We start from the raw sequence: 15368 nt of genomic DNA, 5'->3' as shown, positions 1-15368 counted from the left end.
GTGCCGCTCATATGGTTCATAGAATTCTCAAATTTTCATTTTTGCCCCTTTACACAGTTCAGGTTCTAGAATCTTTTCGTTAGGTTTCAGATTCCACATTCTGAATCAAATTAGTTCGTAGTTTTGAATTTTGTACTATATATTGGTACAGTTCAGAAACTAGATTCCAAACAAGTTTGGATTCTGCAATTTAAACTAATTTGAATTCTACTATCCGAACTTTGTTCAAAACTTGCATTTTTTACAGGTTTTGATTTTTACCAAGATTTTGCTAATATGTTTGTTTATTTCAGACACACATATATTAGAGAAAATAATTAAATTGTGGGGTTCAAGACTTGGTCTAAATATTTGTGTGATGAAAGAGTCATGTGCTCGAGATTTTGTTCAGGTTTAATTTGAAAACTACTCTTGATTATTGGTCGATGCAATCCGATTGAAGCACAGAGGCAACTTTGAGTTTAGTTCAATTATTGCTAATATTATTTATATTATGTCGTCATTTGTAAACTTTGAGGTAAAGTTCGTTAGGAGACAAGCAAATTCGAGTTTATTCCTTTTTGTATTAAAGGTTTATTGATTAATGAAATGAATTAAATTTGTTTCGATAAATAATTTAAAAATTATAAAAAAAAAAAAAAAAAAAAAAAGACTTTTCATCTAAAGATCAAAATATGATGGTCCGATTTACACTTCTATTTTAAAATATCATAGTTTTAGTCCTCTATTAAATATTTATTTAATCTAAAATATATAGTAATATGACATATTCTTACATCATTAGGCCATATATGAGGTCATTTAGGTGTGGATCTCTCACTTTAAAAATAATTGAAATAGGTCCCACATAAAGTGAGAGCTACACGAGTACTCCGTATTACCCAACTTGAGAGTGAGTACTAGAGACGTTTAAAAAGAGTCTCGTTGTTAGGACTCCTCTTGTGCAGATTGACATCCCCACGCTTAATCAACATGACCTCGTGTACAATTTTAATATGCATGACAGCATTCTGTACATTGTCCAAGTATGTCAGCGAAATAATAAACCAAAAACAAAAAACGAGAATTATAAAATCACAAGGAAGAGTTACTAAAATCATTAGTCCCACACTAAAGCAGGTGTTGGCCAATAACAAGATGAGAAGAAATAAAGGATTTACTATAATCACCAACGAAACCGTTTAAACAAAAATGAAATGGTGTAAGCATCACCATTTTGTTCATCTCTCAAGACAAGATATATAGATGGACTTAATGAATCGAATGAATCTGCCAGAGCTGTAAATCAGATATATTTGTTAATTAATTACATATGAAAAATAATGAAGCTATAATCTCCCATTATTCCTGAAAAATAGACCCATATCCAATTCCAATTTTGCCTGAAGTAATTTCTGATCATCATGAATGACAGGCAGTGTTTCACCACAAAATCCATGCTCCAAGATTTCGGATGAGTAATCTAATTCATAAAATTGGTGCTGTTACGTAGATGATACAGCTTCAATGGCACTTCCCAGCGGCCAAGCTGCCTCAACAAGGGCATCTTCGTATTTAACTTTTTTTACCAATGTAATCTCTTGCCATGGATATATGCCTGCAAACAAGTAAAAACAGTAAGCGCAAGATAGTTACGCAGTTCATAGAAAGTGTCATGTATAAGTATAACTATCCAAATTTTGGAATTAAACATACCAAACCCATCAACAAGCAATGTATACTGGTATACAAGATCCATGCAAAGATATGGAAGGTTCCCCTCTTCAACTCGTGGATACGTGGATTTGCCATTCTCGAGTTTTGTTTGACAAGCCTGCTTGGCAGCATCCTCAAAATCCGCAGGACGGACTATTGCAACTGGTGAGTTTGGATTAGCAAAACCAGCCTATGAATAAGTAAATGTGATTAGATTTGGCAGTGCAGTAGAATTAGAAGCAATTCTGGCAATTGTTCCAAGAAGCATTGAATGAAAAAATTAATACCTCAGCAGCCCGGTCAAAGAAAAATGAGGCAACAAATAGGTTTTTCTGTCCATCCCCACCTCCACCATTCCATATCCCACCAAAAGTGCACTTCATATGTGTACATGTTGACTCATTGACTTTGAGAGCCTTTAGAGCTATGCTTTTGCATTCATTTAAGCTTGCTCCAGACGATGAAGCCTTAAATGACTTTCCTCCATAGTTGTAAGATCCTAAGAAGAATTTTAATTTTTAAAAAATTCGCTTGTCATCAGAACTTTAAGACCGGAAGAAAAAGCATATAAAAAATATAACTATTTGTATTCGGTACTCTTTTTCTATCAACTAATGAAAGGATAATCAAAAGAGATGAAATGCAACTCAATCAAAATAGTGTGGGGCGGCAGGCATACAAAAAGGAGAAGTTGTAATTACCATCGTAACCGGATAAGATACACGGGTTTTCAGCATCGCCAGAAGCCTTTAAAATTTCTGCACGAGCTGCTAGTAAACCATAGCGCAAGTAACTGAGACCAAAAAGTAAAAAATCCATTAGTCTATTAAAAGATATCCATAGATGGGAACACAGAATACTATCGTGAAAAATACTGCAAATTTGAAGTACCCAGGTCCATTTGTTAATGCTATTAAAGGCTCAAGACTGTAAACAAAGAAAAGAAATGACATTATAGACTAGCATATCAAGTAGAAAAACCTGTGAACATAGAGGTAATATTTTTTTCCCCTCAAGAACATCTCCTTGACATATGGATCCTCTCCATCCGTTACTTGTGGAGCCATGGCAGCATCAGACTCAGAAATGGCATATGCCATTTGAACAGATCCACCTCCAAGATCAACTACCCCGACAGTCTTTGAATAATCTTTTCCCAAGTTTCCCAATAGATAGTTAATAGTAACCTAAAATAAAAGAAGAGATAAGGGTAACACAAACAAATTACTACATCAGCTCTTGACTCTTGGAAGAGAAAAAACACATTCTTTTAATTCTATTATTATTATTATAATAATAATAATAATAATAATAATAATAATAATAATAATAATAATAATAATAATAATAATAACTAGCGGTTTATATTGGAGCTTTTAACTATTAAACTACTGATCAGAAATCAGAACAAATTTTTCTATCAGTGAGTTAGTGGCTAGCTACCTGAGAATATATTCGGTATAACTTTAGAGAGAATATAGGATTTCTAACTTTCTAATGTTCTGAAGACCGTTCTTGAGATTTTTGAGTTCTAATAAATTGTATTTCTCAGATATATCTAAGCAGTCCTCCTACCAAGTTACTCTTTAAATAGAAAAAACAAAAGTCAATTATGTTAAAGAAAACTGTAGATGAAAGAATTTTATGTATGCAAGAGAACCTCGAGTTTTTCATTGTTGAACTGATTCTGATTAAAACTGATTAAACCCAGTAAAGCAATTCATCTTGTATAATGGTAAAATTATAATCAAATCTTCGGAATCTAACAATCAGGAACAAGAAACAATCTAACGTCTTTCATGTCCATCTTCCGAGTTCAGATCATCCATATTTTAGAACACTGAGAGTGATGCCCATCCATAAATTTCATAATGTCATTCTTCAGAGGAATCCACACTTCATTGTTAAGTTAACGCCCAAATTCATCCAATGTGACAATTACGTGAATGTTTTACATTTTTCAGAATGAACCATTTTTTTTTTTTTGAAAACTCGGTCTCCAGCCCAAGAACCGTATTTTTAAACATCTTGTTTTTGCATTATTATTTAAGGATAAGCAAATTTTTGGAATCTAACAATCAGGAACAAGAATCAAGCCAAACATGTCTGATGCCGTTCTTCAGACTTCAAATCATCAATATTACAAAACTGTTAATGATGCCCACCCTGATTTCAAAATTTTATGAATCTTTTAATGCTGTCGATATACATCCTTATTTTCTTTTTTTGATCAAATATACATCCCTATTTTCAAACTCTTAAAGTACTGCCAATCACTATTTTCAAACTATTATGAGAGAGAATCAAAGAAGTTATCAATGTGATACAACATACCTATTTTGAAAATATTATGGTACTGCCAAACCTTATCAAATTGAACCATATTTTTAAATATCTGGCTTTTCACAAGATGGTTGGCCTGTCTGTTCTACTTCTACCAAATACAGTTTCAGAAATACAGCATATCTTAATGTTTCAGTGCGGTCTCCAATAGTTGTCACTTGACACCAATATGAAATGAGCTTATATAACATGTTTACTAACTGCTTTCTTCAAACTAAAACAGAACCATTCAGCTGGCCAGAGCCCTGAAGATGTTTTTATAGTACAGCCCCGAAAAATAGTATCTAAAATAGTATCCTTAATATCTACCTGCAACGTGACTACATGAAGTATCAACAAATAAATCCCATTGCCTATCAAGTAATAAAAATGATTTAAAAATTTGGTGTGATTTGTTCCTTATGGAAGGACCTAATTTGAGGGTTAGTTAAGTATGTATCTAGAATTTCATCCTTCTTATTTTTTGTGGTAGAGTTCTCTTTCAAGAGATTGGATCTACCAAAAGAGCAAATGTAATTTTTACAAAGGTATGAAAACACACAATATGAAAGCATGGAAGGTTCAAGGTATGAATAAGGAAGTATACTACTTAGTATGGGTTTTTAGTAGTCATTAAACAGCAGGAATATTGTGATTGAGTTGAGTGTTGCTATAGGACTCAACATCGACCTTAGTATACAAGTAACCAAATCAAAGAATAGACAGTAAGAGGGAAAACGTAAGACGGCAAGAACAATTATGTCTCAAACTTACTCTCATCAACATGAAAACATTAATAGCAGAGAGTTTGTTCGGCCCTAATGCTCTATTCCTTCAAATACCACTATGCCCAATTTTAAAAAAGATAAAAGCATAGCACATTCAAAACCCACAATCCCCATATCAAGCAATATAATCACAGACACTGACAGTTTCAAACATTTAATTTAATCGATGTTAGAAAAAGGTAGTCAATTCTCCGTAAGTACCTATGCATCCTAGTCTACAAAGTTAACGATACAAATCTATGTTAAAAAAAACTTATCAATTCTCCTCTAGTCTCGGGATGCATTCATAATAAATGCAGCTTCAAGCCATAATCACACCATAAGAAAACTTCAACAAATCACAGATAATATTATGTTCATAAATCATACCCATTGATAAGCCCCTTCTTGTGTTCCATCCAGCACTGTAACCGCATCAGCATCAGATTTCAATGGACTTCTATTCTTAAGCAAATCCCTTACCTTAAATTAACCAAATTCAAAGCAACAAAAAGTTAAGCAAAATGCATGCAGAGCTTCTAAAACCACTGAAATTGAGAAAAACAAAGAAAAAGTTACCGCTTGCAATATCTTATCAGATGCATCCCCTTCCAAAGCCCTCAAACCTGCAGTTGCCTACATCATCACATAAATTCAATTCAATTTTCCTTCATAGAAACTCAACTAAGAACAATACACATACAAATCACAAATGCAATGCCAAAAATAAAAACTACACACCCCAACTCGAACCGGTGTCTTTGATCGCAATTCACGAGGAACAACACTCTCCGCTTTTTCTAAAAGTGAAACCAAAGATTCTGCAGCTTTCTGTGGATTCTGAGCATAAGCACTCAAACCTGGTTTAATCTGCAAAACACAAAACCAACATTATATAAGATGTATTTAATTTAATTTAATTTAAACATAATAGATATGATTTATTTATTATTATATTAATATACATTAATTTATCATTATCATTATCTATGTACTATATAATAAAGAAAAAAATTGTGTTGACCTACCTGCTCAAAAAGTTCGAGATCTTTGCCAATGTGAACAAGATCTAGATTATGATCGAAATGAAAAACGTGAACGCGGCTGCCGGAGCTACCAGCATCGAAAATAACGGCATAAGAGCTACCAGATTTTTTATCCGGCGCAATTTTGCGACTAATGACGGCATAATCTCCGACAGATTCATAATTCGCACTCGAAGGCATCATATAGAGAACGAATGTGATGAGAAGGATAGGGATCGAAACAACGAGAAGAGTTCCTCGAAATCTATAGATCTTATCGGAGATTGACTCCTGACGGTTAGGACGTTTGAGCATTTTGGCAGATTCAAATTCAGAGGGATGGTGATCGGTAGGATGTGATGGTGGAGAGGTGGATTGACCGTCGTAAAGCTCGGTGGAAGATGGAGATCGATAACGGATCTGACCGTTGGATGTGGTGGCGGCAGATTGAGCCTTCAATTGCTTGGGATCTTGTAATGGCTCCAGCTCTGTGTCTTGGGGATTTTCTCAACTAACTTGTTGTTGAAGACGTTGATGATGATGATGATGGTGGATCTGTAAAACGACGTCGTATAATGAGGATTATTGTGATAGTGTGATTTGGTTTTGTTTTGTTTTATTTTGTTTCTCCCTCTCTATCTCAATGTTAGTGATAGAAGAGAGAAGTGTTTGTGTGCGGGAAAAAAAAATGGTGTAACTGTAATGTGAAATTGTGAAGGAAAGGAAATTAAATGGTTAGAAACTGAGTTGGCCTTTCGAGTTAGACTGACTCACCGAGTTGGTCTTGTTTGTTTCTGAATTTTTCCACGTCGTGGATGGGTGGGTAGTAGGGGAGTGTTAAATTACGTATTTGTATATTGCATTTGCAGGAGGAATAATTATACGTTACGTATTATATACGGTCTTGCGTACAAAGAATCAACTTTTCACTTTATGTATTTTAGAATCAGTGACGGAGCCAGAAATTTTGAATAGAGGGGGCACTATATATACTATATTTCATTTTTATAGTATAAATATACAACACAAATGTTCTCTACCGCCATATTTTAAAAATAATTCATGACTTTCTCATTTTCAATCTCAATAAAAAACATCTGTGTTCCCTTGAACATAGTTCATTTGGTAGGAATATTGTAATATGCAAGGGTCAGAGTTCGAACCATGAACGCCCCAATTATTCACCTTAATAGGCGAAATTTTAGTCATTAGACTGCTTGACAAAAAAACATCTCTCTCAAATGATCCCTTATGCAATTTCACAACTCATTCTTGATAATCTTCGTAGCAGAGAAAACTCTTTCAACTATTATAGTTGCCACAATATGTTTTTTTGTCTCAACTAATTTTATACAAAGATCACTAATCTCCTATAATTCTGAAAATACATCTTGAGAGCATACACCCCTCCCCTTTAATTTTCAAGGGGGTGTTTGTATCATTCTAGAGTGAATTTGTTAAAGGTTCATGCTAATAAGTGTTACTGAAATTCTAAACAGAATAAAAAAGTTGATTTTTTTATTAGAAATTACATTTTTTTATTTTGAAAAAACTAACTACATATATTCTAAAATAAATTTATCATATATTGTTCCTTATTAGTGTCACATAGAGACTATTTAACATTTTCCTTTGATTAAATTGTTGTTTGTTTTAATAAAAGATTCTTTTAATTGTATTTTAAAGAGGTACTACTATCACGTGTGTGTTTGTGTAGTTGATACTTGCTGGAGTGGATTGTAACTTTAGACTCACATAGCAACTTTTTATTAGATGATAAATGGATCATATGGATGTGAGTAACTGGTAAAAGTGGCAACACACACACACATATATATATATATATATATATATATATATATATATATATATATATATATATATATACACTATAAAAAAAATCCTCAAAACTTTGTGTAGGCTAGTGCCCCCATAGTGCTTAAGGTGCCTCCGTCCCTGTTTAGAATGAACTATTTTTTTGTGTGTATATTTTTTTGGGACATAATTCCTGGATACATCATCTAACTTGTTTTGTAAAAGAAAAAGGTAGAGTAATATAACTACTTGTCATTTTTTGAAGGAATATTTATATAACTACTTGTCATGGTTGTACCAAATTATGTATATATATATATATATATATATATATATATATATATATATATATATATATATATATATATATATATATATTGAATTTCTAAAATAGTAAAGCGTAAAGCAAGAAGATTAAAAATTTATGTACCAAGAAAAACAATTAAAAACTTTAAGTTATCAATTATTTTTATGATGTATCTGTTATATCTAGCTTTAATTTAATTTATTAATGGTGGATATTATTGATTTTACACATTTAAAATAAAGGATTTAATTGATATGCACCGACGGTGTAAAATAATTTTACACTGTCAATCAATACCAACCATGTTTTTCGCCACATCACCCCACTTTCTTGATATGACATGGCTAAATAATGATTGTTTATTAGACGATTGTATAAAACTATTTTACACTGTCAGTACATATCAATTAAACTCTAAAATAAATCACTTACTTTAAATAAATCAGATTTATAGATACATGTAACTTAATATAACTTGAACCAAGAATATATGTTCAAATATCTATATAAAATATAGAATATAGAATATTTTTAGGCTTAATTAGTAAAATGGTCCCTTAAAGATATTTTTGGTTTCAGATTGGTCCCTTAAAGAAAAAAATGTCTGAATAGGTCCCTTAAAGAAAAAAAAAGGTCCGAATAGGTCCCTTAAAGACATCTCCGTTAATCAGTTTGGCCCCTAAAAAAAGTCTGAATAGGACCAAACTGATTAACGGATATGTCTTTAAGGAACCTATTCGGACATTTTTTTCTTTAAGGACCTATTCAGACATTTTTTTCTTTAAGGGACCAATGTGAAACCAAAAATGTCTTTAAGGAACCATTTTACTAATTAAGCCATATTTTTATAAAACTGAACTAAATGCTCATATGAGAATGTTCTGATGGTGAAGGTGAATTTGTCAGGTCTATATTGGGTGGTGAATGATATATCTTCAAGTATTAAAGAGGAAAAGGTATCTGCAACAATGTTAACACTTCAACGCTCATATCAGTATATGAATGAGGTGAAGAAAGTGTTAAATTGGGGAAGAATGTGTGTACTTTGAGAGTAAATACATGCATATATAGTGAAATTGGAGGAATAACTGTATAATGGGATCCTCCACATACAGAGAATCAGTCACAAATATCTCTTGGAGTGTCTTAATATGAATAATTTTTTATTGGACTTTATTTATCTCCGAAAAAATGCATATAAAGAAACACAATTTGTGCCGACAGTCAATGCAATAGATAGCTAAAAGTGAAACCACAAATACTAGACACCATATCAATACAGTATCAAATTTTATTCCATTTCATTTCACTCGGCAGCAGCTCAATTGTTTGTTGCTTATGAGTCTGACACATGTCTTGTATAAGCAAGCATCAAACAAAAGGGAAATGGATTCCCTGCCAAACAAAAGAGCATAAATCAGGTGGAGACTCTCAGTTATGATGGTGACAGTGATTTTGTTCATCCTTGTTGAACAAACCAAGTATAATTATTTGCAAACAGTACCACGTGTATGAAATCAGAGTACTAACTACAATGAGTTGCAGGGCTTGAACATATTTCTAGATAACTAATCACAATACATGTTGCGCGTTAGTGGTTTCGTGTTGTGAAACCATGTAAATTTTAACCAATAAAAGAGTGTGTTGTTAATGTTAATATTATTCTGATTTTAACTAGGAACGTCAAAGGGCCAAAAACAAACATCGAAATAATCCCTAAATTCAGTTTTTATTGCATTTATCATTCAAACAGAATTGGTGTTTTGCCGAAAAGGAACCAACAATGTGAATCGAATCAATATTCAGCCTAGATAATACTGAAATCTTTATTGAATTTTTCGAACTAGAAACTGAATATGAGTTATGCACTGTGCATAATCCAATAATTTAGTACTAACAATTTTAAATTTGATGTTGTACTTAATGAAACATGCTCCATTATGAGCTGAAACATGATGCTTGATTTTTGACAACTTGTGACACAAGAAACAAAGCTATCATTCTTGCTTCTTCGTGCTCTTTTTCTGTTTAACTTCCGGTGGGGGGAAGATAGCACGAAATATCCAAGCAGCCAATATTGCTCCAGCGAAAGGACAAATCCAGTATACGTAGAATTGGTCCCATGTGTTGTGCAGGTTGTTTACGTATGCCCAACCAAAGGCCTGCACCAAAGTCAACAACCATAATGTTATTCATTAGCAAAAAATTATGCATAAGAAAGATAGTTACTCAGTCGCAAAATGACTGACAATTTTGCAAGAAGAATTTGTCCCAAAATCACTAATTTAGTTTCTGATATTCACAAAATTTCGATGATTTCTTAAATTGAAAATTCTCAATTACATTAGTCCATTTAGATCAATTTCGAGGACTAAATTGACCGATTCAAAAATATTAATGTGGTCGAAAATTTTCAATTTCAAGAATCATTTAGAGTTTCACTAATTTAAAGAATCATTTTGTCCTGGCCTCAATAAAAATCAAGGACTAAAATGGTAATTCAATCTAAAAATATAAATTATTGGAACTACAAAGAAATACACCATATGAACATCAAAGGACTTGGAATATAATGAGGAACAACATATTGTTGATGGATGCAGGATATCAAGAAAATCGATTTGCTTCTCAATTATTTCTATACCCTACCGGAAACAATATGGATGCAGGCTGATGGCAAGATAAATTTTTCTGTCATGTTAGGAAATTCTTATGGACCACCATAGTATTCCAAGTGAAATACACTCTTTGAAACTTTTATCAACATTCTATTAATGGGGGAAAATCTCTCGTTGGCGCCACTAATATAGAGAGAATAAAGGTTATTTAGTAGGGAAGTGAGTACAAAACCAAGTGTCAAAGAGTGTGTTACTAGCATTTTTATATATTCCAAATAAGACTGGATAAAATCTGGCAAGTTTAGGTACTAATCAAGATTGTAGTTTACGTGTTAGGAGTCTTTCCATTATGTTACGGGAAGAGTGCACAAAACCAAGTGTCAAACACTTAACTGATTAAGAACGTCAAAAAAAAAAAAAAAAACTTAACTGATTACTGTTCTCAACCAATATAATATAACACAGATGATATTCAGAAAACTGGGATGAAGGAACAAATTGTGCTACCAAAAATATTAAGGGCATAAAACCCAATCAGAGTACATGAATCTGACACTTAATCATGTTCTATCACAAAATTGAGAGCAATAAAAATAAATAAACTACTTTCATTAAATATATAGTATAAACAATACCATATAATCTAGAAAAAGAAAAGTTGGTAATGCTTTTATCAGAATTGTGACCAAAAAGTAACATACTATAATGTCTATGCTGAGCAACCATTATAACCAAGTCACAGATGGAATGGAGTAAGCCAGTATGGAGCATATATTCAAGATAGTCATAATGAAGATAACGACAATTATTGATACCTCAATCCATCCAGTCATCCAGACAAGGAAAAGGAAGAAGATTAATACTTGATATGATAGTGTTATCAACAACAGCAAATGCAATTAGAACATTCTGTGTCAAACAGCAGGAGGATTCCAAACCTATGGTGTCAACCTCCCTCTTTGTAAAGGGATAAAGCTCTCTGCTCCAATTTTTCATTCACTAGACTCGAACTGGAGACCTTTGATTAAAGAGAACCGAGCCCTGTCTACTTATGTAACATTTTTCTTTATAATATAATAGTATTTTAACAGTATTTATATCCTTTTATTAGCAATTAAACATCCAAAATTACTTTTTAGTAATATATCAAACAAGAACAATGCTACGGTCACTCGTGCTAATACTATCCCACATCACTCTTTTCATTCAACACTCTAACAGGCAACCAAAACAGATGGTTCAAAAATTGAAATGCCAATATCTCTCAAATGATTGTCCACCATCATTCAACCTCACCCACCAAGCATCCCAGGCACCGTGCTGGTTGTCCCGCCACATCAGTAAATCACCACCTCCCCTAACCATCACTGATAACCCTTGCTCTCACTGGATGACTTACTTTTGAAATCTGGTTTTTATGAGTGGTAAATAAATTGTGGTTTTGGATAGAGTCAGAACGGTGGTCAGAAAAAAGCTTGCAAAAGATGGCGATGAAGGTGATGGGGTCCGTCATCGGACCAAATGTAACACAATAAAACCATCAAAATTGTAACGCTCAAAGATGAGTACTCAGATCTTGTCTCCGATCGTTAAAAACTTGTGCTTGTTGGGGCAACCAGGTTAGAGAGAAGCGGCCATTTTTAGAGAGACAAATGAGATTCTCACAAACTATGGTGTAGTTGCAGAATAAAAATGTCAAATTGAGAGGGAAAATAGTAGCCGTTGGAAGAAGGATGATGTTCGAGTGTGGTGTTGAAAAAATGAAAGATGATGAAGATTGATGGAGAAGGGTTTGCGTTATGGAGGTAGCTTAAGTGAATTGCACAGAACTGAATAATCAGGAAAGAAAACAAAAAGGGTTAACACGTTGAACTGGTTAACAGGTAGGTAATTAGAAAAAATGGGTAACGTGGCATCATATTTGAGCGCGTGGTTGAAACTTGAAAGCGGGTGTTTAAACGAGTGACCCTGGCATTACTCTATCAAACAATGTTACTCACTTACTCCTATCATACTCACTTCCTTTCAACCACATTTATTACCGAAATAATATTTACAAAAACTAACCGTATTTGAAATCAAATTCGCATAACATCAACCAAACACTGATTCATGTAACACATGCATGAAAAAAAAATGATTTTTACAAAATCAATTCCCTTGTAAAAGATTTTCATATCGAAATCGAATTTACAAATTAAAAATCATTTGAAAAATCAAGTTCACAGATACGTAGCCAAACAATCATTTCAGTCGTACACATGAAAACAATGATATAAATAAATGCAAAAAAACTATGAACTCACATTGGCTGGGTTCATGGATGGACCAGTGTAAGCAGAGCCAAGCACTACCAAAGTGACAGTTGACATGGCGAGCAACCAAAGCTTCAATAAATCATTACGAGGGCCCTTGAGGAATATGCAGAGAACAGCAAAAGTAATCACAAATGTCAAAACCAATTCAGCAGCAGCCCCGGTATGCAAGTCCACCTTCAAAGAAGGACCCTTGATCATGTGCCTATATTTCGGATTGATCAACTCGGCAATTGCCATTGCACCACCCGCAGCACCAAACGCCTACACAACAATCATATATGGTGTCGGGTAAGTATTTCACAAACATTATTATTTTGAATGAAGTTGATTTTGAAAAAATTATTTGAAAACCAATTGAGTTCAAACCAAATGACTTCAAATTCAAGTTAAATTTAGCTTAAATTTTGAAATTAGCTAATTAGCTAAAGAGTATATAATCAATTTAGTTTCCACAATTTAAAATTCTAAAATGATCCAACATTGAAAATTCTCCATGACATCATTGTCACTGCAACAAATATCAGAAATAAATTTACTTATTCAAATGATGTGTAAAACAGAATTTTCAATTTTGCATCAAATTCATTAAGTTCAGTTAACTAATGCCTTTCAACACCTTAAAAACACAATTTTGTATCACTTCAACCTAGGGTTTCATAGCTAAAAACTATTTTCACTAAAACCACATTGCAATGATATTGGTACAAAGTTTCCACCGCCGTTAGCGATGACTAATATCCGTCGGAGAACCAGTTGGGCACAGAAGGTGGGTTCTCCCCTCCTAACCAAATTTTCTCCATACACATCAGCCAGAAATCGAACCCTGGCCATATGCTTAAGGAAACCAAGACCCTTACCACTTGTACAATTCATTGTTGGTACATTGCAAAATTAATTCTAATAATATATAATTAAGCCAAACACACTATGTGTCTATCAAACACCCCCTTAAAAATTTCTTCAAAAAGAAAACAAAAATTAAAACATGGATCAAACATTAAAATCAAAAAACCCTAAAAATTGTTGATTTTTGAACATGAAGAAAAAAATGAAAAGAAGAGTATGAATTTATTTAGTTTAGAACCTGAGCAGGGAAACGGAGAGCCATTGAGAAGAGTGTATGAGAACCATGACCAAGGAAGTAAAAGGCAACAGTACCAGTAGGATTAAAACTAGCACCACCCATTGCACTACCAATTATGGTAAACAAAAGAACAAGGAGAAAGACAAGAGTAGTGGTAATTATTAAAGAAGGGTAAGGGAAACCATTATATGAAACATTTTGAAGATCAAGTGATTTTGTTATAGCACTAGAAACTAAACCCAACAAGGATGAACAAAAGACCCACATGAAAGTTAATACTCCATCTCCAATTGCTGCTTTTATTGCACTGATCATGTTGAAAAAGGTTGTTGTTTTGTTTTTGTTTTTCTAATTGGGTGTGTCTTTGTTGGGTCTTTATTATGTGAATATATGAATGAATGAGATGAGAATTGAGGAATTTGTGTTGAATGTTGTTGACGAGGAAGAAGAGGATGGATTGGAATGATTCACCTAATCGTTAGATCGATGCGTGGAAATCTGGCGTGGATCGTATCGCTTAGGAGTCAACAAAAACCCTCCTACTCCTACTTAAGTCAACTACTTTCAAATTATTTAGTGTTCTGCTTTTTTTTTTTTTTTACGGTAAAAGTAAGGAAAAAGTTAACATGCGTACGAAATTAATACGTTAAGAATACAAATGTAGTAATATTCTCTTGTAACTTGTGAATTATATCTTTAAACATTAAATTTTTTTATTTTATTAAATGTAAATTTATATTTTTAGATATCTTAACATCTGTGATTGTTGCACATGTTAACATGACCATAAAAGTAATTAGTTTTTTTTTTTTTATTAAAGTAATTAGTATTCTTAAATTCTTTGATTTTTGTAAAAAAAAAAAAAAAATCTTGAATTCTTTGATACACATCTCATCATCTTGTGTATACTCTATTATGCAAACTTGCGTAAAAAAAACATGTCTTATATTATGGTGAGTTTGTTAATAAAAGATTTTGCTGCTCAAAAAAAAAGTTAAGAATATTGTTAGTATTATGAAAAGTTCACACTAAAAGTTTTTGTATCTTCTTTATATATAGTTATAGAGTAGCGGACCAGGCAGGCGTATCTAATTTATGTTCAAAAAAAGAATATGACTTATGTTACGGTGAATTTGTTAATAAAATATTTTTGTTACTAAAAAAAATGTGTCTTATATTATAGTGGGTTTGTTAATAAAAGTTTTTTGTTGCTATTAAAAAAAATCAAAGGTATTATTGGTATTATGAAAAGTCCACACCAAAACTCATGTATCCTCTTTATACAGGGACGGATCCAGAAACTTACTATACGAGGGGCCGAAAACAAGAACAATTATTTTGACTCTTAAACATATATTTTTTTTTTAGTTATTTTGATTCTCAAACCCTCAAATTTATCTTTTGTTTGTTAGTTTGG

General features: G+C 32.7%; 2 protein-coding genes across 2 annotated transcripts; both read right to left on the bottom strand.

Moving 5' to 3' along the window:
* Positions 1-1138: 1138 nt before the first annotated feature.
* Positions 1139-6716, bottom strand: LOC123890048 (apyrase 2-like). The gene is made up of 9 exons (XM_045939584.1): positions 5813-6716; positions 5526-5654; positions 5364-5420; positions 5175-5267; positions 2677-2882; positions 2397-2488; positions 1983-2194; positions 1696-1885; positions 1139-1597 (listed from the first exon to the last, which is right to left on the bottom strand). Exons 1-9 carry the CDS (start codon positions 6122-6124, stop codon positions 1485-1487), a joined length of 1404 nt encoding a protein of 467 aa, XP_045795540.1. The 5' UTR covers positions 6125-6716; the 3' UTR covers positions 1139-1484.
* Positions 6717-9641: 2925 nt separating this feature from the next.
* On the bottom strand, positions 9642-14506 carry LOC123890049 (aquaporin SIP1-2-like). The gene is made up of 3 exons (XM_045939585.1): positions 13952-14506; positions 12856-13128; positions 9642-10093 (listed from the first exon to the last, which is right to left on the bottom strand). Exons 1-3 carry the CDS (start codon positions 14264-14266, stop codon positions 9929-9931), a joined length of 753 nt encoding a protein of 250 aa, XP_045795541.1. The 5' UTR covers positions 14267-14506; the 3' UTR covers positions 9642-9928.
* Positions 14507-15368: the final 862 nt, after the last annotated feature.

The sequence above is a fragment of the Trifolium pratense genome, linkage group LG6, assembly GCF_020283565.1.
Source record: "Trifolium pratense cultivar HEN17-A07 linkage group LG6, ARS_RC_1.1, whole genome shotgun sequence".
Lineage (NCBI taxonomy): Eukaryota > Viridiplantae > Streptophyta > Magnoliopsida > Fabales > Fabaceae > Trifolium > Trifolium pratense.
The sequence above is the reverse complement of the archived record's forward strand: the minus strand, read 5'-3'. Positions and strand labels throughout refer to the sequence as shown.